Source organism: Annulohypoxylon truncatum, assembly GCF_022578515.1.
Source record: "Annulohypoxylon truncatum strain CBS 140777 unplaced genomic scaffold F4807scaffold_12, whole genome shotgun sequence".
NCBI lineage: Eukaryota > Fungi > Ascomycota > Sordariomycetes > Xylariales > Hypoxylaceae > Annulohypoxylon > Annulohypoxylon truncatum.
The window spans coordinates 213022-237893 of NW_025953798.1; the positions used below are offsets into that span (position 1 = coordinate 213022).

At 49.2% G+C, this 24872-nt stretch overlaps 10 protein-coding genes across 10 annotated transcripts; 4 read left to right on the plus strand and 6 right to left on the minus strand.

Annotated features, from left to right (window-relative positions):
* Positions 1 to 83: 83 nt before the first annotated feature.
* Positions 84 to 749, plus strand: F4807DRAFT_459411 (cell-cycle control medial ring component-domain-containing protein; the record flags this gene model as incomplete). Its single annotated transcript, XM_048001357.1, has 2 exons — positions 84 to 194; positions 252 to 749. 2 exons carry the CDS (start codon positions 84 to 86, stop codon positions 747 to 749), a joined length of 609 nt encoding a protein of 202 aa, XP_047855089.1.
* A 201-nt stretch (positions 750 to 950) lies between these two features.
* Positions 951 to 2227, minus strand: F4807DRAFT_52469 (uncharacterized protein). The gene is made up of 7 exons (XM_048003156.1): positions 2176 to 2227; positions 2008 to 2062; positions 1941 to 1951; positions 1593 to 1776; positions 1456 to 1529; positions 1352 to 1400; positions 951 to 1292 (listed from the first exon to the last, which is right to left on the minus strand). The coding sequence occupies exons 2-7, from the start codon at positions 2008 to 2010 to the stop codon at positions 1152 to 1154; spliced, it is 462 nt and encodes a 153-aa protein (XP_047855090.1). The 5' UTR covers positions 2011 to 2062; positions 2176 to 2227; the 3' UTR covers positions 951 to 1151.
* A 423-nt stretch (positions 2228 to 2650) lies between these two features.
* F4807DRAFT_52461 (heat shock protein 60) lies at positions 2651 to 5279 on the minus strand. Its single transcript, XM_048003155.1, has 3 exons — positions 5059 to 5279; positions 4831 to 4972; positions 2651 to 4772 (listed from the first exon to the last, which is right to left on the minus strand). Exons 1-3 carry the CDS (start codon positions 5167 to 5169, stop codon positions 3262 to 3264), a joined length of 1764 nt encoding a protein of 587 aa, XP_047855091.1. The 5' UTR covers positions 5170 to 5279; the 3' UTR covers positions 2651 to 3261.
* A 501-nt stretch (positions 5280 to 5780) lies between these two features.
* On the plus strand, positions 5781 to 7752 carry F4807DRAFT_52617 (NAD(P)-binding protein). Its single transcript, XM_048003157.1, has 4 exons — positions 5781 to 6000; positions 6068 to 6380; positions 6430 to 6756; positions 6819 to 7752. Exons 1-4 carry the CDS (start codon positions 5950 to 5952, stop codon positions 7004 to 7006), a joined length of 879 nt encoding a protein of 292 aa, XP_047855092.1. The 5' UTR covers positions 5781 to 5949; the 3' UTR covers positions 7007 to 7752.
* Positions 7320 to 9719, minus strand: F4807DRAFT_52661 (major facilitator superfamily domain-containing protein). Its single transcript, XM_048003159.1, has 5 exons — positions 9126 to 9719; positions 8878 to 9062; positions 8317 to 8825; positions 7771 to 8246; positions 7320 to 7699 (listed from the first exon to the last, which is right to left on the minus strand). The coding sequence occupies exons 1-5, from the start codon at positions 9419 to 9421 to the stop codon at positions 7465 to 7467; spliced, it is 1701 nt and encodes a 566-aa protein (XP_047855093.1). The 5' UTR covers positions 9422 to 9719; the 3' UTR covers positions 7320 to 7464.
* Position 9720: 1 nt separating this feature from the next.
* On the minus strand, positions 9721 to 11789 carry F4807DRAFT_52631 (uncharacterized protein). Its single transcript, XM_048003158.1, has 2 exons — positions 10298 to 11789; positions 9721 to 10210 (listed from the first exon to the last, which is right to left on the minus strand). Exons 1-2 carry the CDS (start codon positions 11442 to 11444, stop codon positions 9930 to 9932), a joined length of 1428 nt encoding a protein of 475 aa, XP_047855094.1. The 5' UTR covers positions 11445 to 11789; the 3' UTR covers positions 9721 to 9929.
* Positions 11790 to 11959: 170 nt separating this feature from the next.
* F4807DRAFT_421928 (tannase and feruloyl esterase) lies at positions 11960 to 14510 on the plus strand. Its single transcript, XM_047997619.1, has 2 exons — positions 11960 to 13727; positions 13789 to 14510. The coding sequence occupies exons 1-2, from the start codon at positions 12495 to 12497 to the stop codon at positions 14164 to 14166; spliced, it is 1611 nt and encodes a 536-aa protein (XP_047855095.1). The 5' UTR covers positions 11960 to 12494; the 3' UTR covers positions 14167 to 14510.
* Positions 14511 to 14656: 146 nt separating this feature from the next.
* On the minus strand, positions 14657 to 15978 carry F4807DRAFT_466959 (uncharacterized protein; the record flags this gene model as incomplete). The annotated part of the gene is made up of 3 exons (XM_048002431.1): positions 14657 to 14700; positions 14835 to 15680; positions 15738 to 15978. 3 exons carry the CDS (start codon positions 15976 to 15978, stop codon positions 14657 to 14659), a joined length of 1131 nt encoding a protein of 376 aa, XP_047855096.1.
* An 811-nt stretch (positions 15979 to 16789) lies between these two features.
* On the minus strand, positions 16790 to 20660 carry F4807DRAFT_52716 (heavy metal translocatin). The gene has a single exon (XM_048003160.1). It carries the CDS (start codon positions 20573 to 20575, stop codon positions 17003 to 17005), a length of 3573 nt encoding a protein of 1190 aa, XP_047855097.1. The 5' UTR covers positions 20576 to 20660; the 3' UTR covers positions 16790 to 17002.
* A 2128-nt stretch (positions 20661 to 22788) lies between these two features.
* On the plus strand, positions 22789 to 24032 carry F4807DRAFT_421932 (sure-like protein). The gene is made up of 2 exons (XM_047997620.1): positions 22789 to 23126; positions 23182 to 24032. The coding sequence occupies exons 1-2, from the start codon at positions 22949 to 22951 to the stop codon at positions 23901 to 23903; spliced, it is 900 nt and encodes a 299-aa protein (XP_047855098.1). The 5' UTR covers positions 22789 to 22948; the 3' UTR covers positions 23904 to 24032.
* The last annotated feature ends 840 nt before the right edge of the window (positions 24033 to 24872 follow it).

The window sequence follows — 24872 nt, forward strand, 5'->3', positions numbered from 1 at the left end:
CACCAAGGAGTTGACTGCAGCTTCAGCCGTTTGCGACTTAACTTTCTCACCTTCAACAGCTCCCAGAGCCCCCTAAAGCGAAAATGACAGAAGTCTCATTTGCCAGGTCTTTTCTTACCGCTCTGGACTCTCGTCCAATCAAGCTATCCCCCGATCATGTTGAAGATCCGAAGTCCTACCCAGCGCGCAGCGCCGTACGTTTCTCAAGAACAGAATATCTGATGTCTTACTACCCCGCTAACTCGCAACAGTACATACTCCCCAAGATGCCCAAAACCATGAGCAAAACCAAGCCTCATGCTGTCGCCCCGGGCCAGGAACGAAGCTTTACCGTCCTCGTCAAGTCTCTGCGCAACCCGCCGCTAGATGTCAAGCTTACCTCCCAAACGCCGAATACCTCCATTCTAGACATAAAGGCCTCGGTGTCCAAAGACTCGGGAATACCAGTGGATAAGATGAAGATTCTGTACAAGAAGAAGCCTACCCCGGATAGTAAGGTATTGAAGGACCTGGCGGGCGAAGACGAGACGAGTATCGAGTTCTCCGTCATGGTTATGGGTGGTGCCGCGGCTATCAAGAGTCCACCTGCACATCCTGATGTCGCACAAGGACTAAGTGGCGGCGAGGTTTTAGAGACGAAAGAGTTCTGGGATGATCTAAAGGGATTCCTACTACAACGCATACGAGATGAAACGACGGCTGGGGAGCTAGCAAGCACATTCCAGGCTGCCTGGAAGGCAAGATCATGAATTACGGAATAAGCAAGCAAACGGTCAGCATGGCGAATGAAAAACCAAGCAGACTATATACCTAGAGGTCTTGATGGATAATAAAATCCCTAATGAATAATGGCATAGACATTTGTTCAGGAGCGTGCAAGGAGAATGATCTACATTCCAATATGGCTTTTTTTCGGCTGTGTGGTGTATACCCTTGGCCAACATCAAATCTGGAGAATTCATGTCATGCCTCTAAAGGAAAAAAACGACTAAACTGGCCCTACTCCATAGTGAAATGGTAGGGGGGGTTTTATGTCCATCCTGCGGTTTCGTAGACATCGTGGATCCTTGGCACGCGAGTGCCCCATTAACTAGTAATCCTCAGCAACTTTCCTCGCTGTTGCTCCTAAAGTGTTCCAAGGTCGGATATGCTTAACCAGCCAAGCCTTTGCTGACCACCTTAAGTACCGTATCGTATTCGATGTCGTCCTGGTCGTTGGCCTGCAGTTCGTGGGCAATACCATTAAGAGAGCGCTTCAGCGCCTCCTTCGACGAGGCGTACACCATCTTGGCCTTTTGGGGAAGTTAGCGGTATATACTCTTATGCTTTTAAGGGGTTGAGTTATACTGACCATGACGTTAGCATCATCGGGAGACCATGCGATGAAAGTGATCTTGTTTCTATATAATATTAGCAAGATAATCCTGTTTTATTACATTCCTAAGAATTACTAACCGCGAGCCTTCTCCGCTGGCAAGGCTGTATTCAAAATCGTACACAGCGTATCGGGGTCCCTTTCCAACAGCACCCTAACAGCGACTTGTCAGGACAATGTCCGAAACGTAATACTATCGCAATATTCTACTACTTACGGACTTGCTCTTGGTGGTGGCGCTGACGAGCTTCTCGCGGAAAGCTTCCCAGTCCTTATCCGCCGAGGCTTCCTCAACGACAATCTCTCGGTTGTCGTCTGACAGCTTGAAAACGATGTACTTGTACTTCTTCGCAAGCTTGAGGTCGTTGTACGCAGTGATGCAGTCCTGCGAGACTGTCGCTCTGTGTGAACCCGCAAATATTAGTTCCTCTTTCTCTAACTCTAACTACTCCCAACTCCCAGAGTCATGCATCGTGAAGTTTGCATAATGACGCGCGGACGGCGGTCGCGGATAGAGAGGCAAAAAAACGGGAGGAGTTATCAGCTGGGTAGAGGGATCACGAACCCTGATTGAGACTACCACATTTCACCATTAGCAGGTAATTAGGAATGATTGGATTTTGAAGGCTTACCATTTTGGCGGTCTGCTCGAGCTACGATGGTACCAAATGAGAATCCGAAGACGAACTACGATGTGGGTTGGTTAGCGGGGTTCGAGAGAGATAGATCGTTGAGGAGGTGAAAGAGTCGCAAGTAGATTTTAAGAGGTAAGAATGATGCTGTATCAATGCGGTACTAACATTAAATAGATGTCTATTGTATTCTCACGAGCGAGAAATTCTCGTGATCAGGTTTGTAAGAACTTTGGAAGTTTCGGTGTTCGGGAGGGTACGGTAGAAAGGAGAGAGATTCCAAGGGTTGGAAAGATGTAATGTTTTTAGTGTGGGCACTATCGCAATGGAGGGGAAGGTCGGGCTGCGGGCTGATGAAAAAAAAGAGGCACGCACGACGAAGCAGAGAAATCAACACAGCTGCAACAATAAAGCCTTGGTGGGGTTCAATGTTTTGGGGAGGGGTTTTAGGCGGGTGGTAGGGGTTGTAGGGGGGAACGGGGGAATAATGAGCAGAATGAGGGATAAGGACGGCTAAGGGGGGTAAGGGGGGTAAGGGGGGTTGTTTATTAGTGGGGACTAGGCCGACCAAGTGGGAGAGATGGAAGGAGGAAAGTGGGCAGTTGTTGGCCATGAAATACGGTTGTGTGATGCTTGCTTGCAGCTCTAAGGACGAACTTTTTCTTGGCGGTAACTGGGTCACCGCAACAAGATTTCGTAATATTGGTACTCGACTCTTCACGTGATCCCTTTTATATTACAATAGTACATCGAACTTTTGGCTTCAGCACCGCCAATACCGCTGCTTAACCTGCTAACCAGTAACCTGCTGCCTCTAATATTACAGGATGAGCCACAAGGATTCGTCATCGCGCATCATAATAAGGCATCACCTTAGAAACCAGGCACGACGTACTGTGGTAAGATAAACACACAATAAACACACAATCTTGGAACTTGGTGCCTAACAAGGCATCAATGAAATGAAGGAGGCAACCGTATTATCAATCGTGTCGATTATGATCATCTACCGAGAGGTAGGTAGTTTCGTGACTCGTAGTTCTAGTATACAACTCTTTTTTTTACAACGCCGCTCAGGATATCAAGAGGTATGAACAAAGTATAGGAAGAGGGTAGAGGGTAGGTAGAGGGGAGAGATAAAAAGGATATGAGAGCCATCATGTAATCCGTCCGCATAACACCGAGGTCAATGCTCCCGAACCCAAACTTTTTTGATACATGACAAGAGAAGGAAGACGTTCATTCATAGACGTTTTACATCATTCCTCCCATGCCACCCATTCCACCCATACCGCCCATGCCGCCCATGCCACCGGCAGGCTTCTCTTCCGCAGCCTCAACGATGGCGACCTCGGTGGTGCCTAGTAGCGACGCGACACCGCTAGCATCGACTAGACCGGTTCGGACAACCTTAAGGGGGTCGAGGATACCAGCTTGGATCATATCGACGTACTCTCCCTTAGCGCTGTCGAAACCCTTGTTGAAATCGTTGCCGAACTCATCCATGAGCTTACCAACAACTACAGAGCCTTCTAAGCCGGCGTTTTCGACGATTGTTCGGGCCGGTCGGGTGATGGCGTTCTTGACAATGCTGACACCGAGCTGCTGATCGAAGTTGCCAGGCTTGACATCCTTCAGAGCGTTGCTGGCAGCCTTGAGGAGAGCAGTGCCACCACCAGGCAGAATACCTTCTTCAACGGCGGCACGGGTAGCGTTCAGGGCATCAACGAAGCGATCCTTCTTCTCACCAACCTCGACCTCGGAAGAACCACCGACCCTGATAACGGCAACACCACCGGAGAGCTTAGCAAGACGTTCCTGGAGCTTCTCCTTCTCATACTCGGAAGTGGTGGGGTCAGCCATGACGCCACGGATTTGTTCGCATCGCTGAGCAATGGAGTCCTTGCCGCCCTCACCGTTAAGGATGATAGTATCCTCCTTAGTAATGGTGATGGAGCCAGTGGAGCCGAGCATGTCAGGAGTGGCCTTCTCCAGCTTGATGTCGAGCTCATCGGTGAAGACGGTACCGTTGGTGAGGACAGCAATATCGCCGAGGATCGACTTTCGGTTGTCACCAAAGCCGGGAGCCTTGACAGCAGCAACCTGGAGCTGACCACGTAGCTTGTTCAGAATGCAGACAGCCAGAGCCTCGCCTTCAATATCCTCGGCAATGATAACGAGAGGTCGTCGCAGTTGAGTGGAAGCCTCGAGAGCAGGAATGATATCTTGTACAGCAGAGATCTTCTTCTCAGAGAGGAGGATAAGGGGCTTCTCGAACTCGACTTTTTGCGCCTTGGCATCTGTGATGAAGTAGGGAGAAACGTAGCCACGGTCAAATCGCATACCCTCAGTGACTTCTAGTTCATCGTTCATCGTCTTTCCCTCCTTGACGGTGATAACACCTTCCTTGCCGACCTTCTCCATGGCATTAGCAATCAACTTGCCAATGTGGGTATCTCCGTTAGCGCTAATGGTGGCGACCTGAGCGACTTCCTCGCTGGTCGTAATATCCCGCTTATTCTTCTGGAGGTACTCAACGACGGCATCGACGGCCGCTTGAGTACCACGTCGCAAATCCATAGGGTTGCAGCCGGCAGCGACATTCTTAACGGTTTCAGAAAAGATAGCCCTGGCCAGTACAGTGGCGCTTGTAGTTCCGTCACCAGCAGATTCGTTCGTCTTAGATGCGACATCTTGTAATAATTTTGCGCCGAGATTTTCGAATTTATCTTGCAAGCTGATAGCTTTTGCGACGGTAACACCATCTACAAATGTCTCAAGTCAGAATTTGCGATCGAAGACATATCTAAATCGAAGACATACCCTTTGTGATCTTGGGAGAGCCGTAGCTTGACTCGATCAAGACATTTCGGCCTTTGGGACCAAGTGTGGTGGCAACGGCTTTAGCGAGCGTCTCGACACCAGCAAGCAGAGAAGCCCGGCCTTCAACACCAAACTTCAATTCCTATAATAGGCATAGTCAGTAACATGTATAGGATGATATTACAAGATTCCGGTGAGATTGAAGCTGTTAGGAGACCATATACCAACCTTGTGCGCAAATCGAACCTGTTGCGAGAGTCCCGCAGCAGTTCGGTATTTCTTAGCAGTAGCCGATGATAGGACCGAAGCCCGCGCTCGGGAGGAAAGAGCCCGCTGCATTATGACAGTGGTATATGTGAATTAATTAAGTAGAGAAATGAAGTAGATACCACCACCTGGCTACAAATCACAGAAGGAAGAAGAGAGGTTCCTTAAGAATTGTTTAGGTGAAGGTGGTGAAAGTTTGAATTTGGAGACCTGGGGAAGAAAAGCTCCAAAAAATTGAATCGTCCAATGACGAAGGAACCGGCCAGAAGCCGAAGCTCGTGGGCGCTAACCCATTACGGTATAGCGGTACCGTAGCTAACGACCCATAGAAATTCGTAGAACTTAATTGCTTCAATTCCAGACTCCGATGTTGTGTTTGGTCGATTTGATTCAAAGTGTATTGTATCAGACATTAGATTGGCTATACAATCGGCGCCTATTTCTAATTATAATTGCACCTATTCGTTGCAAGAATGTCAATCTATAGGATGCTGCTATGCAGGTGCTAGGTAGGTCTTTAGGATCAGGTACCTAGTAGGTAATACCTACATCAAGAGGTACATAAACAAAGACGCAGGTGGTTTATTAAGCTATTAAACTTCCAGTAAGCTTCGGCTAGATTTGTCAGCGTCAACTCTGTCTTGTACTACCAGTTTACTACTTGGCTAACAATATTCCTGCTCAAACAAGGGATTGATATGTAAGTTAGACGGACTATAGCGGCTTTTAGAGCGTATTGCCGTGATTACATATACGCATTTAAAGAGCATATAACAAACTCGGGGACAGACAGTTAGGCTTTATCAACATCTCATTCTCTGTAGCTTCCCTAGATCCGCTTCACTCTTCATCATGGCAACAATCGCAAAGACTGTTGTGGCCACCGGGGCCACTTCAGGCCTGGTAGGCTAGACTTCCAATAGCACTCTTGGCTAATAAGCATTCTAACTCTTCTATCTTGTATCTGTAGGGGTTCGAACTAGTTAAACAGCTTCTTGCACAGACACAACCGTATAAGTTCATCCTCGGAGCCAGGGATGCCAAGACAGCCCAAGCAGCCTTTGACAGTCTCAAATATGACAACAGTAGACACAATTTGACCATCTTTCCGCTAGAGTTGTCGAATCTTAAGACTGTCAAGACCTTCTCTCAGCTAGTTCTTGATAAACTGGGACAAGACAAGGTCGACTACTTATTGCTTAATGCAGCAATAGCTATAAATGCCGACGAGCCTGGTCCCCACGGTTCGAAGTGGAGTGAACCCTACATTGTCAACCACCTTTGTTAGAAGCCATCCCGCAATTCGCCAAACACCACTGACAGGTACAATAGCCCAGCATTATCTTATCCATCTGCTTCGAGAGAAGTTAGAGGCATCGCGGTCGCGTATTGTAGTTGTCTCCAGCGGAGCCGTGCGAGGGGTACAGGATCTCAGTTTGCTAGATAACGACGTCAAAGGTGCTTCAAAGACGGAGCGCAGTGTTTACAGCGCCACTAAATTCATCCAGCTCCTCGGCGCTCACTGGTGGCGCCGCCAACTCCAAGGCAAATGCGATGTCGTTGCCGTCTCTCCTGGTTTGATTCCCGGCACTGGACTTCCTCGAGGCACCAGCATGCAAATGCCTACGAACCATCCAGATGCCAAGACCGTCTCTGAAGGTATGTTCGATATCAACTATTCTCATATTTCAGGAGTCCCGGAAGACTTACACAATTACTAGGCGCTCAAAGTATCCTCCGTGCATTCACACGGGATGATTTCCCTGAAGACCCCGACCAGATCTTTTTGACAAGCTGGGGCGAATGGTGGTCCAAGGATGTTTACAAGCTCAGTTTGGATAAGAACCTACAGGACAAGTGGTGCCCGAGTAAGGGTGAGATCGAAAAGGAAGAAGGCTTGACTGCGTAAAGTTCGCAGTCCGAATTGATAGGTTATTCGGGACCGAACGTTCTCGGCGATCTGGGCAGCACAGTTCCACAGTACCGGGGCCCATTCGGATACGGACATGGAGACATACGGCATCCACTTCATATGCTCAAATCCGTCCCCAATCCAGCTCATTACACCTGGTACCATTTACTTGCGGTATGCAAGTCAGTATAATTGCCCGATATGAATTTACAATATCTGTTTTCGATTACATCCGACACATCCCATGATTTTCCTGAGTGCTGGTAACAAAGCAAATGTCTAAGATGACCCGAATATAGTACAGTATTCCCCTATAGCCAAACACAATAATCCACCTCCATTACTTCGCTAATCTGCCATCGCTCCCTTGCCCCTTCAATCATATCCATTATCTATATCTTATACCGTAACCTTGTTCTTAGTTAGATTAGCTTTCTGAAGAAGTTTTCCTAACGTTATTTTTCGACATCCGGCGCCGTTTTCGATGGTTCTTTCATTCCGTACTCCGTCTCTAGCTCAGTTCGCAGCGGAATCTCCTTCTCGATGAAAACCAGCAACGCCGCAAGGCCACCAAATGCGACAGCTACCTCGAAGACCAGCTTTAGCGCATCCCGGTACACGCTAATGACCTCGCCTTGTAGCGGCTGAGGAAATGACTCCACGAAACTTGCCGAGCCGTACTGGTACGCACTGTGATCATCATTGTTAACCATACCGTCTCCAAACATTGCTACGACGTTTGAAATGTGTGAAAAACTTACTCGCCGTTGGATAGGAGCTCGCGCACCCCTAAATCAGAGACCCGTGGTAATAGCTCATTGATGCGATTATTGAAGATAACACTAGGGATAGCAACACCCCACACATTACCAAACGTGCGTATGAAGCACCAAGTCGCCGTGGCGGCCGCCTGGTCCGATTCGGGCGCAGGTGCTTGGAAAGCCGGTAACTGGGTGTTGAGCACCATGCCCGCTCCAAGCGCTGCGACCGACTGAAACACGCCCCATTCCGCTCTTGAGGAGTTTTCGTCCAAGTAGGCGAATAGACCGATGCCGAGAGTAAAGACCGCAAATCCGGCGAAATGTAAGGGTCGGTATTTTCCCCAGCGCGAGAGAGCGATTGCTGATATAGCGGCGCCGGGAATGCCGACTAGGGATTGGGGCAGAAGCGCGACGCCGGAGTAGGATGGGCTGTAGCGTTTTACTGCTTGGAAGTATACGGGCATGAAATAAACGATCTGGCGTGCGCGATGTGAGTAAAACGGTGGTTGACGATATTCGGATGTAGTGGATTAGAAAACCACTTACCCAGTAGAGCAGAGCAGAGTTGAGGAATGTGTTGATGCTCACGATGACCGAAGTGCGATTATTAAACAGCCGCGGCGGCATCACGGGCTCGGCCGACCATCCCCATTTCTCATATATTCCGAAGAGCCCAAAGCCAAAAATACCAAGGATAAGGGGTACTAGGACGTTCCACGAACCCCATGGATATTGTACTCCACCAACCGTCAGGGCCCACAGGATAGCAACCGTCGACGCCATCAAGATGCCGTTCCCCACCAAGTCAAGGCGCTTCAGCTTCTGCATGAACGACATTTCCTTGCTGTAGTTGACGTGGAGAGAGAAGTATAGCATGACCAAGGAGACGCCTCCGACCGGGAGATTCATGTAGAAGACCCATCTCCAAGTGGTCACTTCCACGATCGAACCGCCGATGAAGGGACCCAATGTGGTGCCAATGCCGTAGATAGCTAGGATTACGGCTATGTAATTACCACGCTGTCGCAGAGGAACCAGATCCGATATGATAATATCTTAAGGCTTGTAAGCGTCTGTTTATGTGATAATTCTCTCAAAATAACTCACCTGAAACCATGTTGATGCCCCCAGACCCGAGCCCTTGCACCGCACGACCAGCAATGAGCATAGCACCGCTGTTAGCGCCACCGCATATTCCGCTCCCGAGGGTGAAGATCGCCACGATAACGAGAGTCGTCCATCGTCGCCCGAAGACATTACAGAGCTGACCGAATAGGGGTTGAAACGCCGCGCTGTTCATCGGCTTAGTCAGCGCAGTCTCATCATATTCCGTCATGTTCGAAGAAGTTCCTTACCTGCAAACGAAGAACGCGTTCGTGATCCAGATATAATCAGCCCCAAGCCCTAGTTCGGAGACGATGAACGGCGCGGAAGTAGTAACGACTGTGTTCTCGAAGGCTCCGAGAAGGGTGGTGACGCCCAAGCCGATGATGATGGCCCAGAAGCGAAAGCCTCGTTGGAAATCGGCCGGCTCTTTGGTTTCTTCCATGCTGTTATCCAAGCTCATTTCGCGTTTTCCTTCGACGGGACCGGAGTGCGAATGGTGTGACTGATGGTCTAAGGGGCCTTCAGAAGGCTGGTCTGCGGCCATGGCGAGGGAGTAATGAGTGAAGCAGTGAAATGAAGTGGACAAGTCAAGTTGGGTGACATTCTTCTCCTACTTGGCATTGGTGTCTTCATCGATGCTCTTTTATATAAAATGCCTATGAACTGAATCTCCCACGCCGAAAAGTGGCACTTGATTCGGAGTCGGATGCCCCTTCGGTATCGGCATAGGATTGCCCTTTTTGGACAGGGGTCGGGCATGATGATTGGTTGGGTTGCTAAGTATTGATGTCGGCAGCACTCAATTTCAGACCAAATCCCAACTTCAGGTAATGTAGAATAAAGATAATTAGTAAGTATAAACGATATGAATGATCGAATAGTCTATTGTACCTGTCGTTCGTGATTTGAAATCCAAGGCTAATTCCATGATAAATGTGGGCCTATTAATGAAAGCCTCCAGGGCCATTACGCCGTACCGACCAAACCATAGGATATCTTCTATAATAGTACATCGTCGCATGCCTTTCGTGTCGCGCCTTTCGTGTCAAAACTCAGGGAGTGATTTTCTCGCGCAAGAGCTGCTCCGTCATGCCGAGAAACATACGCAGTGCCTTAGCGCCCCCTTTCCCGTATTGGGGTTGATACACGAGTTCCTCCTTTAAGATCATCATCTTGAGGGTTCCATTCACTTCCTCATCACTCAGCAAACCGCTACCGTCGGATCCGCGTGTACTAACTCGGAATTGCCGGGGTATTCCAAGTAGACTTTCCATCCTCTCGAATAGATTGTTGACAATTTCAATAAACATCGTAGCTTGAAGGTTGCCAGAGCCTGTAGATATGTTAGTGTATTGCTCTGAGAAGCATTTAGGTGTTTAATATGTATTATGTATGTATGAAGGAGAATGTGCAGACGTACGTAGGGGGATGTCGCCGAAGTCAACTCCGGGCAGAGCGCATAAAGACGGCTTTTCACTTTTAGAAATCTCTCTAAGACATTCATATGTATGTGCGAAGATGATTAAGAAGAGTCGCGTGACGTGTATATAGGAAGTAAGAATGAGCAGTAGCGTTGTAGCATCCAGGATTGTAGGCTCGTTAGATGACGTGAATGTAGCGGAAGGGTTGGCTAGTGTTAAGCTATATGCTGGGTGACTCTGGAAGGATTCTCCTGATTTTGATAAGATATTTCCATTCCCGTTGAATTCCGATCCCTGAGATCTTGAAGAGGGTCCCTCGGATGATGAAGAGGTCGCTGGTCGCCGGGTCGCACCTGAAAGGGCACGGAGAATGTCTATATACTCACGTGTCCCGTCCGTTATATTGTGAATTGGGGTCGAGGAATAGTCGTTCAACGGTGAAACGAGGGTTTTGAGAGACACTGCAGGAGACCCCTGGCCGACACGACCTAAGATCCTAGCTAGATTTAGGTTGATCTTAGAAAGCCGTTGTATATGAACTTCTCCCGGAATCGCGTTGCCGACTTGGTCATCTTGATCTTGGGTAACGATGACGCCGTCTGCAGAGAATGGCACGACATTATCCCAATGGTTCCCATAACATTGTGAACGTGACGTGCTTTCTGGTGACTGTTGAGGTTGAGACGTAGGCGAGTTGGCCACGACTCTAGGACGGTCATCTCTAACCTTGTCGACCTTATTCGCTGCGGCGTCAAAGAATGAGAAATTCCCATCAAGTGCATCGCTGGACATCAATCCATACATGGAAGGGTCCCATAATCCGGCTACCTCGGGAGAGAAGATTCCTTGACTTGGCGCATGACCAGGATTTCCAGTGGTGTAAGTAGAGAGAGAATCGTTGAATCCTTGGTCGGCATTAGGAAATAGGTGAGGGTGCTGCTCGCCGTCGTGTCGTGCCCGCTTGCGTGACCCACTCCCGGTACCGTCCGCCGAAACGTTACGAAAGCGTAAGGTTGGGGTAGTAAGACACTCAGCATTTGCTCGTGTACATCGATAGCAGCGCTCTTGTCCCGGGTCCCTCAGGCATCTCAGCTTTTGACCCTTACACCGGTCACAGGCGGATCGACGCGATGACAATCCAGACATAATCGTCCGCTCTTCCTGATGGGGATCCAGTATCTCTTTCAACGTGGCAAATCAGGATGCTAACGTCGTTTTGTTTTTGTTCAAGGAAGGCTGCATAGTTGTTGGATTAGGTGGAATTGGATCTTCATAAGCCTCTAGATTTGTGCGGCGCAGTCTGTGCCGCATTTGTGAAGCACGATGCCACCCTACGGCATAGGGCTGGGATATTAATAATCCATTTATGGTTGTATTTTGCATATTTCGGACCCCCTCGATTTGATACTATCTTCTGGGCTATTTTACGAGGGTAACTAAGGGACAGGATGAAGCCTTTCCTTTAGGGATGAATTGGATAGTCGTCTTTGGGCGCGATAGGTAGTTGTAACACCCACCATCCCGTCAAAACATTTTATATATGCAGGTAACAGCTGCATAAGTACCTCATTAATGAATAAAAAGAAGAGTTATGAATTTAAGCAGATGTCTACCGGCCATTACCTAATCTCGCTATAGTATATTAAAGCATTTCACTCTCTAGTAAGTCCCTATACCTGTTACTTGCATATGCTTACCGATAATCTGGCGGGACGGTGGATGTCCCGCCTTCACAGGTATCGTCCAGCGCGGGGTTACAGGACCTCAGAACGCGTCAGACCGCGGTGAGATGTGGCTTGCTTAGGGCCTACAAGTGCTGACCGTACTGAGGGCGGAATCTGTTTTCCTACTACCCCATACCTACTTGGATCCGAATCCATCTTCGCTCGGGATGTGGGCCGTAGAAAAGAACCCCGACGGGTTGGGCGGACTCTTCGATATCATCCGCCCTTCTCAAAATTGCTCAAATAGGAGCAATTATTGCGAGGCAAGTGTTGCATTGTGCATGCGCTACCATGCCGAGCTGAATCAATGGCGTGTGCTGCACTCAGGGGTCTGGGCAGGAGTGGTGCAATTTCAATAGTTGTAGGTGCGATTGCAGACTTATAAATCATATTTAAAGGCCAATATTCGTAGACTCTCACTCAAGAAGGTATGTGAACCAAACCATGATTCTGAGACTAACCCACCGTCACCATGTGTACACCTTCTACGATTCCATACCCGACCTTTCCAGGCATCCAATTCACATCACTTAGTACTTCGTTAGTCTCTAATGTTACCACTCAAATACCCGAAAGCTTCTATGTCAATAATGGGGCACTGGATGTCCAGGGCGTCAGCTATTGCCATGTAATCACTACCTACACCCATACTGGGGCTACCGACAATGTCACCGTGGATGTGTTTCTTCCAACAAAAGGCTGGAATGGAAGAATGCAAGGCGTAGGTGGTGGAGGATACTCTGCTGGAGGCCTTACGTTTCCGCTAGCAGCCTACACTATGCTTGGGGCAGTGGCCGAGGGATACTCCGCTGTGACCACCGATGCTGGCCATGCCTCTACAAACCCTTACGACTGGATCCTAACAAGCCCTGGCCATGTCAACTACCAGCTATTGGAGAATTTTGGTTCTACGTCGCTTAACGAATTGTCTGTCATTGGGAAGGCAATCACGAAAAGTTACTTCGGTGAAGCACCGCACCACTCCTATTTCAACGGCTGCTCCCAAGGGGGTCGGCAGGGCATGAAGCTTGCTGAGAAATATCCTACCGCATTCGATGGAATAGCCGCTTCAGCTCCCGCGTTAGACCTCACTGGGGTGGGAGTGGCTGACCTCTGGCCTCAGATCGTGATGAAAACGTTGGGCAAGTACTCGAAAAACTGCGAACTTCTTGCTATCACTGAGGCTGCGATTGAGTACTGCGACGCCAACGACGGACTGATCGATGGGGTCATTCTCGATCCGGATGCCTGCAACTTCGACCCCTATTCTGTCGTTGGGAAGCCCATCAGCTGTAATGATACAGGCATCCCTGAGACTATCTCTATCTCGACAACCGCGGCAATAGTGGCGAATGCGACTTGGACTGGAGCTCAAAAATCGGATGGTTCGCCACTTTGGTGGGGACTCAAGAAAGGGGCAACACTAGTCGAAGAGGATATCGGGTTTACCACCATACTTGGTCTTGCAACAACTACCTGTTCTCAGAATGGTACCTGCGTGGGGAAGCCGGCGGATGTTGTGGTAGAATGGATACAATTACTCCTTAAGAAGGATCCCAATTTTGATGTTTCAACTGTGACAGCTGCCGATTTTGAACGGCTGTTCCAAGCTTCGTCGGAAGAGTACAAGGCAATCTGCGACGTCGAACCTAACTTCGGTGCATTCCGAGACACAGGAGGGAAGATCATATCTTACCACGGTTTAGTAAGTATTAGACACTAGATATCTACTTGGATATTGTTTTGTAGCTAACGAATTATTATAGGCCGATACCGTTGTTCCTCCAAACTCCACCACACACTTCTACGACCAGGTCGCTGCCAAAGACATAAATGTCCATGATTATTATCGCATATTCGAAGCTCCAGGGCTTGCTCACTGTTACACCGGCTCCGGGGGATATTATCCTGCTGGGATTTTCAAGGCACTGGTATCATGGGTTGAGTCTGGGGTTGCCCCTGACAAGCTTCCTGCGTCAACTCCCGCACAGAATGGAACGGTCCACAATGGTGTTCTGTGCCCATACCCTAAGAAAGTACGTTACAATGGATTGAGCTCAAGCTCTATGAACGATGATTTCTATTGCTATGACGGAACAGACCTAATATGCGAGGAAAAAACGATGTTGTCGAACGAGCTTTAAGCCACTCTCGCCTAGGGATACGGTATACATATATGAAGAGTCTTTGCCTACAATCGTCCAAAGCTAGTTACTAACAGGTCCCCCATAGGCTGAACTCCGATCCAATCAGACATCTGAGAACTGCAAATAACATGCTTGCCACCAATTACTTAGGTAGACTGCTCAGGGGCGAGTCTAGTAGTGCACGCAGGTTAAGGGGGAGTTTTAGGCGAGAAAAGTTATGATTCCTACTAGCCATTCTAGTTCAACTTCGCCTTAGGGTAGAGACTTTCTATAAGATCTAACCTGGTTCAAACGTTAAGCAATATATACAATTTAATAGAAAAAATAAATGTCTCGACCAAGACGTTCGAGCATCTATCAGGGGCTTTACCCAGTGCGTGACTAAATAAGCAGCTGATTGATACTGTATGAACATCAAGCCAAGACTCAGACAGCGTAGTGATCCCTCCACTGAAACTTAGTGGAAAGCTGCGATAGCTCAGGGAGCTTAGCCGCCAAGAAAGAAGAGTAAATCACGGTGCGAAGCTACTTCTAGGCACACTGTCAGCCCATAAAACAGAGGTGTGAAACTTTCGGTTGCGACCTTCGCAATTACATATAATATCTTCGCTGTATATGTTCAATTCTCAATTATCCATTTTCGTTACGTCCTTGCCATTACTAACGTCTTTTCGAGGAACCAGAGGTAAAGTCTCGGTATGCCGAAAACATCAAAACCGCAAAGCTCTGGGCTTCCGGAGATTGAGTGGCAGGCGTCTTGTCGTTCCAGTCCAAGGGGTTGACCACAGGAGATAGCAGACCGTCACTATTTATCTTTCCGACGATAGTCTGCCTCTTGCTGTCTGCCCACGACGTGTAGGTCGTTCCAAAATCGGCTGGTTCAAGTTGCGCCATGCGGTACGCGGTAGCCGTCAAGAGTGTCGTGCCCGAGAGCTCGCCAAACCAAGTAGTATCGTTGAGGTAGTTACGTAGGAGCGGCTCGTTGGGCTCTACGTTATCGAGTACCATCGCGCCTTCCAGTATGCCTTGGATTATTCCCTTGATGTCCGAGAGTCCCGACTTTATGTCCTCGTTACTTGCGAAGCGCGACTTCTTCGCCGTCGCGTAAACTCGGCTCATCCCGGCTGCGGCCCATCCGTTTCCAGTACTCCAGATACCCAAGTCCTGGCTCTCTGGACCGATTATGTGGTGCCACAGTCCGCCTGCGTTTTTGGCAGTCCCGAGAACACCTAGCACCTCTCGGTATAGAACGCATTGCTGGATGGCGATACTCAAGAGGGTCGAGTTGTTCGACTGGATGGCCCAGTAAGCTAGTGTTGGTGGAGCCATGTAGATGAAGTCGGCCCATAGCTCAGCTACTGATTCGCGATGGCTAATTGCGCCATTCGAATATCTCGGGACGGCGGTGAGTAGGTGCTCGACTTGACGTTCTGCCGCCGAAAGGTAGTCGGGGTCGGTTTGGCCAATGAGAATGGCGGAGACACCGAGAGAGGCCGGGTCACCAGCGGCACCTATTGAGAGATCAGTTTACAGCCGCGCCAATGAAGCCCCAGGGGTAAGTAGCGTACCATCTCCGTCGACAAGTGTATCACCACTAGTCGAGATTTGAGGCTTCACGTACGAAAGCGAACGAGTGTTGGCGACCTGCAAAACTGGTACCTTGCCATCCGGAAATGCGTTGCTACCAAATACTGAAGAGGTCGGATTATGCCACTCTAACAAAGCCTCCGCAAAGGTGCCATACTCCCAGCTGTGCGTGGCAAGATTCTGACCCTGTGTGATGACGCTGTTTATGAGATCGGCCGACATCGTTCTTCTTTTGATGTTTCTATGATGGAAGAATTGATACTAGAATGTTGTCGAGGTCAACGTATAAATATCACCGCGCTGGAAGAACCAATCGGGCAGAACGCTGGTATGTAGATGGGAGTGGGAGGGGTTTTGTTTCCGTGATTCGCAACATGTCACTGTCTTTGGTGATACCCGACAGAAGTGCTACTACTTATGCTGAAGGATAGCGTAGAGATTACTATGCCAAATCGACTCTAGAATTACTCAGGGGCTCAAATCACATCCACATCAATGCTATTTATATCTCTGATATCCACATCGCGACCACATAGCATATTGCTGACGCCATAACATATGTCGAACCCAAGCCTTATTTCAATCAGCTCTTGAAGCTGACTATTGCGTCGAATTAGACAATTCTGCTCAAGCGAATGGGGTCGGTTCGCTTCTTGTGGACTAATATAGGCATCAATCAATCAATCAACTTATGGTGATTCTCATCGTATTTATGACCAATATCATCAGCATTCCTGTTGACAATTTGACGATTCTCTATGTGTATCTAGGATAGATCACCCTTGTCGTATTCCAAATTGTAGATGGTACTGAGATACCCAGTCTCCAAGTCTCAGGTCTCCTACCTCATGACTGTGATCTATTTCAAGAGTACTCTTAGACAAAACAGCAAGTAATAGAACAATATTTACGTGAGACGTTTGGCTTGATGTAAAAGTTCTAGGACGAAAGAACAGGACGCGATATAACCATCCACTTTGTTTATACAAAACCCCATCATCCTCTCGGCTTACGACAACCAAAGTTTTAATGACATGGGGCGCGAGTAGAGAGAATTGGGTGGTATGAAATTCGAGCACAGGAATAAATCATATCTACTTTCGCCCAACAAAGACCCTGTCACAAAGACTGAAAAGGTGGTAACATACAAATGTATATCATTATCTATCGAAATCGCTAATCAAAGAAACTCCTGCTACCCAATCTGACGTTAATCCTAACTTCGTATCCCATGGATCCAAACATCTCAGCTATCCGCGTTCAAGATCCTACTACCCCTGAATCCAACAATCGGCAACCTACTCTTCAAGAGTAAGCTACTGCAGATAACGCTCACGCTACTAAGCGCCATAGCCAAGCTCGCCCACACAGGATCCAGCCTAGTGTGTTTGCCGTTCACGACCAAGGGGTACAGGACACCCGCGGCAATCGGAAGAGCCACGAGGTTATATACCAGAGCCCAGGCAAAGTTGAACTTCACCCTCTTGAACACGGCACGGCTGAGACTGGTCAGGACGAGCAGGGTGTTAAGATTCGGGTTCACGAGAACGAATTCCGCGGCCGAGATCGCTACGTCGGAGCCTGATCCGATGGCGATACCGACGTCGGCGACAGTCAGGGCTGGAGAGTCGTTGACGCCATCGCCGACCATGGCGACTACGGCTCTCTGATTGATTGGCTTTGACCCGAATCCGAGGAACCTTGACCTAGATTTAACCTGACTCTTTTGAAGGTAGCTGATCTTGTCTGCCTTTTGCTCGGGTAATACACCGGCGATGATGTGATCGGGATCGATACCAACAAGGGCGCCGACAGCGTTTGCCGTCTTGGTATTATCTCCAGATAACATCCAGATATCTTTACCTTGGCGGCGAAGCGCATCAAGGACGGGCCTAGCCTCCGGCCGAAGAGGATCGGAAGTAGCGAAAATGCCGAGAAGTTTCCATGATGAATTTGCAGATGAAGTAGATCTGCCGGCCACCAATACGACTGACTTTGCTTGATCTTTCCACGTATCTAACGTTCGGGATGCTTCGGAAGTGATGGGTACAGCGTTATCGTTCATGAGCGTTTCGTTTCCGACAAGGATTTCGACGGTTCCAAGCGGAGACCCTAAGTCAAACGAAGCTTTCATCCCCTTGCCGGGAACTTCTTCGATTTCGAGAGCTTTGATGCCTTTGCTACCTCTAATCTCGCAGAAACCAACGCAGAAAGAAACGATAGCTCTGGCGATAGGGTGGCTACTATTCGATTCGATCTCCTTGAGGCAATCCATAATTTGTGGTTCAGACCAATCCTCAGATTCCGAAAGGAAGAATTCGTGATCGGTTAACTGGGGCTCGCCGCCTTCCGTCAGAGTTCCTGTCTTATCAAACACAATAACATCGATGTTGCTAGCTTCTTGGAAAGCTTCACCTCCGCCTTTAGCTAGAATTCCGTGCTTAGCCGCCAAACCGCCTCCGACGAAAAGAGCAGTTGGTGCGGCTAGACCGATACCGCAAGGACAAGCGATGATGAAGACAGCGATAGCAAATTGGAGCGACCAGAAAGGCCAACCGCCAACCGGAGTATCGAGATACGATTGCGGGAGTCGCCCAGAGAGTCCGAGCCCGAGCCAAATGAGCCAGGTTGATATTGCGATCAAAGTAACGACAGGCACGAAGTAGCTTGTAAGAGTGTCGGCTACCCTCTCAATTGGAGCGCGTCGCGCCTGGCCCTCCCGAACTACCTTGATGATTTGGTCTAGCATCGAGTTGCCCGAGGCTCCGGTGATGCGCATTGATATGGGACCGCCTTCGTTCACGGTGCCGGAGAATACTTGGTCCCCTGTGATCTTCTTGACTGGTTTGGATTCTCCCGTTAAGCTTGCTTCCGAAAACTCTCCTTTGTCGCTAAGAAGATATCCATCCCATGGTGGAGATCCGCCGTGAACGACCCTAACCACATCTCCTGTCTCCACCATATCAACGCTGACTTTTTCGTAGGTTTCGTCGTCGCCATCGGTGGAGGTTAGAAGGAGAGCTTCTTTCGGCCGTAGATTTCCCAACTCAGAAACAGCCTCGCCTGTTTTTGCCTTGCTGTAAGCTTCTAACAATCGTCCGATGAGTAGGAACATGGTAAGGAAAACCACAGAGTCGAAATATGTCGTGTTTTCTTGCATCTGCTCTCCGTCCTGTTGGGTTGCGGAGATTATGAGTTCAGCGATGGAACTGAAGTACGCGATCGACGTGCCAAATGAGATAAGCATATCCATACTGCCAAACTTATAGAACCGGCGGAGTATGGGAGCGGGGCTTCCGGGCCTCCATAGGGAGTACAACTCTTTGATCGCTCGGCGATGGAAGATATCGGCAGCGAAGAGGTACACCGGTGTAGCCATGATCAAGAGGGCCCATTCTGCTCGGGTCACCCCCTTTAAATGTTGCATGAGATACTGACGACCCGGGTTGCTCGCTGGCAGAAGCGCCATGTAGACAATCCCGATAATAAAGGCGGGGATAGCCACAGCGATTGATAGTAAGACTCGGTACATTATTCTTTGGCGAATCCTGTGGTGCATTTGTCTTGCACGCTCCTCGACTGTGGGCGGATGGTATACGGTGGGGCGAAATGCCGGGTCTGCAGCAGATATTGCTGCTAGGATATGGCGTATGGTGAAATCAGGCGCGCTCGGTAAATAGGAAATCGTAACGATCGGATCTTGTGGCGTGAGAGGCTTCTCGATTGCCACTCGGCCGTCAAAACTGTGAAGTGCTTCTGTTACCCTCCCGGGGCAGTGTTGGCAGTAAGTCCCCTCCACCCGAATCATTACGGTTCGTTCAGAATTCTCGGCGACCTCTTCTCCAACCTTTGTAGTGTCATTTATCGTTGCTCCGTAGCCAAGATCCTCGATGGTATTCACTACATCGTCCACATGACTCTTACCATCAACAACGACCGTGGCGCTGCCGGTAACGAGATTGACATTTACTCCTTCGACATATGGTAACTTTTCCAGAACAGAAGTGATGGCTCCTACGCAAGAGGCACACGTCATCCCCGTGATGGATAAGGATGCGGTCCATAAATCACCGTCAGAGCGTGGTTTGGGCGAAAGATCTTCTATTTGATCGATATGAGCTTCGTAACCGATATCTTCGATAGCCTCAACCAATTCTTCAGCATTGTGCTCGCCTTCATACGTCACGGTGGCATTCTGTGTGATCAATGTCACATCAGCAGACCGAACCCAAGGTTTTTCGCGGAGTAGTGTGGAGATTTTGCCGACACAGGAACTACAGGTCATGCCAACAATCGAGATAGAGGCTCTGAATGTTTTTGACGGGCCTGATTCGACGACGACTAGGGACTCGCGGCCTATTGTGGTTTGCCCGTCTTCGGAGGGCTTTGCCTCATCGTTTTCTTTGCGACATTGCTCGCAGTGTTCCGCGTGGCGCTTCCTACGAACCTCATCATCCGAGACCTTGTTGCCCCCTAGTAGCCAACGACCAAGGTGAGAAATCCACTGAAAGGGAAAGTCATCGTCAGAACTGCCATGCGAGTCGCTTGGGTTTATTTCTTCTGATGATGCCCCTCTGAAAATTGTGTCGACTTCATAACCGGCTTCTCCTAGAGCACGAGCGATTGAACGAGCACTGAGGGATCTGGGATGCTTGACCGTGACACTATGTGATAGAATGGAGGTTTCAACCTCTATCGGCCTTGGCCGTAGAGCAAATAGGAAGTTCTCAAGGAATGAAGCGCAAGTCGGACAGTGAATGCTTGGAATTAAGAAGGTCGTTTGTATGCTCTTGGGAGAACCCAAGCGATGGATAGCCATGGTTTGAGATATTGATGGGTCTCTGGAGGTTCGAATTGCTGGAACAAGATATTCGCCACTGGTATAAGATGTAAGATATGAGATGGCTAAAGAGATAATTGATCTTTGGAAAGGAATATGGCGACTTTTATTATCGTTCACGCTTCACGGTAGGCAGCCAAACGTCTTCGATAGATGACAGAAATCTTTATAAATCAAAGGCAGGCATAAGCGGGAGAAGCTGCTAGATATGTCCTGATTTGAGATAACAAACTCATTGTTAATTAACAATCAAAAAGATGCTGATGTTGCCTTGTTATTAGTGCTTCAGCGCCGTGATTGACTGCGAGAATTGTGCGTCGCGACTGGAGCCGACCCACTTGGATCCGCCCCCGGGAGGCCAAGTCTGGATTACGGCATTTGTGCGGAGGTCGGTAGCGTCAGCTGGCCACTACCAAGCTGCGGGAATTGTGCCTGAAAGCCTCGACCAATCCACTGTAAGGCCAGCTTTCAGTGGCGACTCTAAAACAAACCCCTGTAATTGAGTCTATTTCGCCCCATTCTGGCTGAGATCCTGGCCTACCAGCAGTTTCGAATATGACAGAGCCGAAAACATGATTCCCACTAACTTCACGTCATTTTTCGATCATGAAAACTCTCTCATCATATTTTGGTGTTTCGGAGCGTTCCGATCTAGAACGGGAATAATCGCTGTCTATTTGAAGACAGGGATCGAATATCTGGGGAAGCTGTACGACGATATGCAGCTGTTAAGTTTGTTAGCAAAGCAGCGGTACAAACCGCACACGTGATATCTTTATTTCAACCTGAACTTTCGGAACCTAGTGACAGCGGCATTGTTGGTCTAAGGGTTCGAATTGTTATTGAAAATGGCGACATCTAAAGGTGCTTGGTGATAATGGCTTTGTTTTCTTTGTCCCATAATCCGAATGCTGCGGTACGGGATCTATTTTTAGATATGCTGGCTAGTATGAGGGACCGCCTTCAACCGTAACAAATTTCTTGAAAATATGTCCATGTTGACCATAGATCAAAAAGCTGATGTTCAACATTGATAGTTGATACTCAATAACATATGAGAACAAGTGGAAGTGGGAATAAGCACTGATAGGAAAACTTTAAAAATTAGGGGTCTCTCATGGCTCGGGAATTGCCGCTAACTGCGTTTTCTTCACCGAAAAATTGAAACGACAATTTAAAAAGTATGCGACAGCCAAGTTTGGCCAATGTGATATTTATATCGTAAAGTAGGACGGATCATGCCGCTGCGGGAGGAATTATATCGGTCCAGAATTCAGATATCGGTGATCATTTTCCCTTTGGAAACAGGAGAATAAGGATGTCTGTAAAGTTTACCTCACTTGTGGTTCGCTTACCTAATCGAAGAGTTAAAAATCAAGCTCTTATCTTCGGGCGGCAAGCCCACAAATGCAACACTAGGCGGAGCTCTAGAAGAGCACTTATTAGAAGCTATTACTTAAACATATACCAATTTATATACTAAGGAGTAAAATATTTCACGCTCCGCGTAATCAAATAAAAAGAAGAGCAGCACGTTCTGTCGTTGTATAAATCGACTGGCTTTCACGTGTCTGCGTGTCTCGGCCAAGTCGGTCGCCGCCCCCTGACGGTCGTAGCCGTTGTTGTGCTACTTGCCCTATGCGGCAGGTGATACACGCCTGCAACCTGTGCGCTAACGGTGGTGCGTCCGCCTACTAGCCACAGCGCCGGAGGTCCCAATGCCAAGACGACTTTAATCCTGAATCTGGGGTTATGAGACAACCGGTTTTTGTAGCGTTTTTTCTCAATCGATGTTGTTCAGGCATTGCATAAACTTTTTGTCGATTAAGGGTGAGACGAGCCTCAAAAGTACCTGAGTAGGCGTTTGACATCTGGTAAATACGGATTTCGGTGATGGCGACGGAAATGCCTTGGCTCCTGCTCATGCTGACCCGTGCCGACCTGCCTTACTGGGCTGCCGACGGCTGACCCTCGCTGGTGGCCTCATCACCTGCAGGAAATCTCCAGCATACCGCAGATCCCCACGTGCCTCACTAGATGGCTGCAAATTGTGGCTGATCGAACGAAGATCCCGGCGCTAGAAGGCTCGGCTTTCCTTCTGGGTCCAGTTAGCGCATTTTACTGGTCAATATCGCCGTTATACGCAGTAAATGCAGGGATCTCCATTGGCCGCCCCCCTGAGTTGGGAGTCCAGGGGCGTCAGGGGCACGCTGCAATTCCAACGGCACAATGCAACTCGATCTGATAGACCAAAATAAAGCAGGGTATTTAAATGAATCGACAGCCCACCTGATGTAGGTCCCCAGTCGTCGTCTCATCGATCCGTGATCACCGTCGAGCCTCATCGTCAAAATGCGTGCCCAACTCCTTATCTCCGCTCTTCCCATTCTAGGGGCGCAAGGCATACGCATCCTTCAATCGAACGATGACGGCTGGGCCGAGCTCTACATCCGTTCGCTTAACGATGCGCTCAACGCCGCTGGTCACGATGTCGTCCTTTCCGCGCCGGCTGAGAACAAGTCCGGCTCCGGTAAGTTACCCGTTATCTCTCACATGACTCTACGTCGTCCTAATCTTGATTTCAGGATCAACCGACATAGAGCCCTCCGCGCGCACCAGCGCCTGCGAATACAACAGCTGCCCAGCGAATAGCGGGCCCATCGGCACCAACGCCACCAACACGCGGCTGAACTGGGTGAACTCGTTCCCCGTGACCTCAGCGCGGTACGGCATCGACACCATCGGGCCCCCCTTCTGGAACGGCGCCGCGCCGGAGCTCGTCGTGTCCGGGCCTAACGTCGGCGGCAACCTGTGGCTGCAAGTCCCGTTCTCGGGCACCGTCGGCGTCGCCGTGTTCGCCAGCAAGGAGCGCGGGATCCCGGCTCTCGCGTTTTCGGGAGCGGACGACACCAGAAACGCGTGGAATGTGACGCCTGTACCCGCGAGCAGCACCGTGTACGCGCAGCTCGCGACGCAGCTCACCGACGCCGTGATCAAGTCCGGCACGCCGTACCTACCCGACGACACCTTCCTCAATGTGAACTTCCCCAGCGTGTCGGGCGATTGCACAGACCCGACTAAGTTCAAGTGGGTGCTCAGCCGCATCAACCCGGGGATCTTGTCCGATAAGGACGTCGTGACCTGCGGCACGGACAGGCTGCCTACCGAGACGAGCGTTATTGATGCCGGGTCGTGCCAGATCTCGGTTAGTGTCGGAGATTCTAATGATAAGACGACTGCGGCGGCGGATAAGCAGGCTGTTGTGCTGCAGAAGTTGGGGAGTATGTTGACTTGTATTGAATCGTAGGACGGCATGTAGGGCTGTGGGAGTGTTGGGTAATGGACTTCTCGTGTATATTTCAGGATAGGAAAACTACATATGACCATTAATAGTTAGTTATGTACGATGATGATCGAATTAAACATTGCTCTTGCGGTACTTGGCTGTGAACCCCCTGTAAAGGACGTGCGCTCTAGTTTACCAAGGAGACGATTGTTGGAGAATCCGGGGGAGCAAACACGCTCAAGAGCATGGAACTCTACGCAAACTCAGTCGCCACACAGCCGGCCGGAACCGGGTTACCGTCTAGCTGCTGTAGAGCTATGATGTTTGCTAATTGAGATATATCCGACTAGTCTCCTTGGAACCCTTCGACGACTGGAACATGAGTATGACTGTGAAGGTATATGGAAGCCCAGTTTTATTAGCGGTCGGAGAAAGGGAGAAGCACGTTCTTCGTTAATTATAAGAGTATGAAGATTTTCGTAGATAATCGCGAGGAGTTATTGGAGGGTCGGCGGGGGTATCGATGCTTAGACGAGGTCCTGTAGTCGTACGATGGATGCCAAATCTATTCCGGCGAGCACCATTCTCTGTCTTGATTGCTGTTAAATCTTGGAGTACCTCGGCGGATGTTCGTGGGTAAGCTCGTGGGCGTGACCCTAGATATCTTGGACGACTATACCTCATAGAGGAGCTATTTGACAGCAGGAAATATGGTTAGCAGATGTCTAACTAGAGAGAATTGAACAAAGAGTATCAATACGATCATTCCGTAGCAAGAACTCCCCTACACCAGTCCCTTCCTTTCCTGGTAGAAGCCAGCGTGCTACTTTTAGTACACCCTATTCCCAAATCAGAGCCAAGTGCGACTCTATATGGGATCGTCCTTCGTCCAGCTATTCGTAACTATTTCGCAGTCATCTTCCTCGTTCCCATAGGACGTCGGATGTATGTTCCATGTCTGCTCGATCTCGAACGTAACGGTCGCTCCAA

What these genes read in the sequence shown, in the direction of transcription:
- F4807DRAFT_52617 (XM_048003157.1), top strand. Translation starts at nt 5,950, where the DNA reads ATGGCAACAATCGCAAAGACTGTTGTGGCCACCGGGGCCACTTCAGGC. An exon ending in CCGGGGCCACTTCAGGCCTG is followed by an intron (nt 6,001 to 6,067) that starts GTAGGCTAGACT and finishes TTGTATCTGTAG; the next exon opens with GGGTTCGAACTAGTTAAACA. An exon ending in CTACATTGTCAACCACCTTT is followed by an intron (nt 6,381 to 6,429) that starts GTTAGAAGCCAT and finishes CAGGTACAATAG; the next exon opens with CCCAGCATTATCTTATCCAT.
- F4807DRAFT_52716 (XM_048003160.1), bottom strand. Translation starts at nt 20,575, where the DNA reads ATGGCTATCCATCGCTTGGGTTCTCCCAAGAGCATACAAACGACCTTC.
- F4807DRAFT_52661 (XM_048003159.1), bottom strand. Translation starts at nt 9,421, where the DNA reads ATGGCCGCAGACCAGCCTTCTGAAGGCCCCTTAGACCATCAGTCACAC. An exon ending in AACGCGTTCTTCGTTTGCAG is followed by an intron (nt 9,063 to 9,125) that starts GTAAGGAACTTC and finishes GCCGATGAACAG; the next exon opens with CGCGGCGTTTCAACCCCTAT. An exon ending in GGGCATCAACATGGTTTCAG is followed by an intron (nt 8,826 to 8,877) that starts GTGAGTTATTTT and finishes ACAAGCCTTAAG; the next exon opens with ATATTATCATATCGGATCTG.
- F4807DRAFT_421932 (XM_047997620.1), top strand. Translation starts at nt 22,949, where the DNA reads ATGCGTGCCCAACTCCTTATCTCCGCTCTTCCCATTCTAGGGGCGCAA. An exon ending in TGAGAACAAGTCCGGCTCCG is followed by an intron (nt 23,127 to 23,181) that starts GTAAGTTACCCG and finishes TCTTGATTTCAG; the next exon opens with GATCAACCGACATAGAGCCC.
- F4807DRAFT_52631 (XM_048003158.1), bottom strand. Translation starts at nt 11,444, where the DNA reads ATGTCTGGATTGTCATCGCGTCGATCCGCCTGTGACCGGTGTAAGGGT. An exon ending in CTTCGGCGACATCCCCCTAC is followed by an intron (nt 10,211 to 10,297) that starts GTACGTCTGCAC and finishes ACATATCTACAG; the next exon opens with GCTCTGGCAACCTTCAAGCT.
- F4807DRAFT_52461 (XM_048003155.1), bottom strand. Translation starts at nt 5,169, where the DNA reads ATGCAGCGGGCTCTTTCCTCCCGAGCGCGGGCTTCGGTCCTATCATCG. An exon ending in AGGTTCGATTTGCGCACAAG is followed by an intron (nt 4,973 to 5,058) that starts GTTGGTATATGG and finishes TGCCTATTATAG; the next exon opens with GAATTGAAGTTTGGTGTTGA. An exon ending in CTCTCCCAAGATCACAAAGG is followed by an intron (nt 4,773 to 4,830) that starts GTATGTCTTCGA and finishes AGACATTTGTAG; the next exon opens with ATGGTGTTACCGTCGCAAAA.
- F4807DRAFT_52469 (XM_048003156.1), bottom strand. An exon ending in CCACCACCAAGAGCAAGTCC is followed by an intron (nt 1,530 to 1,592) that starts GTAAGTAGTAGA and finishes AGTCGCTGTTAG; the next exon opens with GGTGCTGTTGGAAAGGGACC. An exon ending in CCGATGATGCTAACGTCATG is followed by an intron (nt 1,293 to 1,351) that starts GTCAGTATAACT and finishes CTTCCCCAAAAG; the next exon opens with GCCAAGATGGTGTACGCCTC.
- F4807DRAFT_421928 (XM_047997619.1), top strand. Translation starts at nt 12,495, where the DNA reads ATGTGTACACCTTCTACGATTCCATACCCGACCTTTCCAGGCATCCAA. An exon ending in TCATATCTTACCACGGTTTA is followed by an intron (nt 13,728 to 13,788) that starts GTAAGTATTAGA and finishes GAATTATTATAG; the next exon opens with GCCGATACCGTTGTTCCTCC.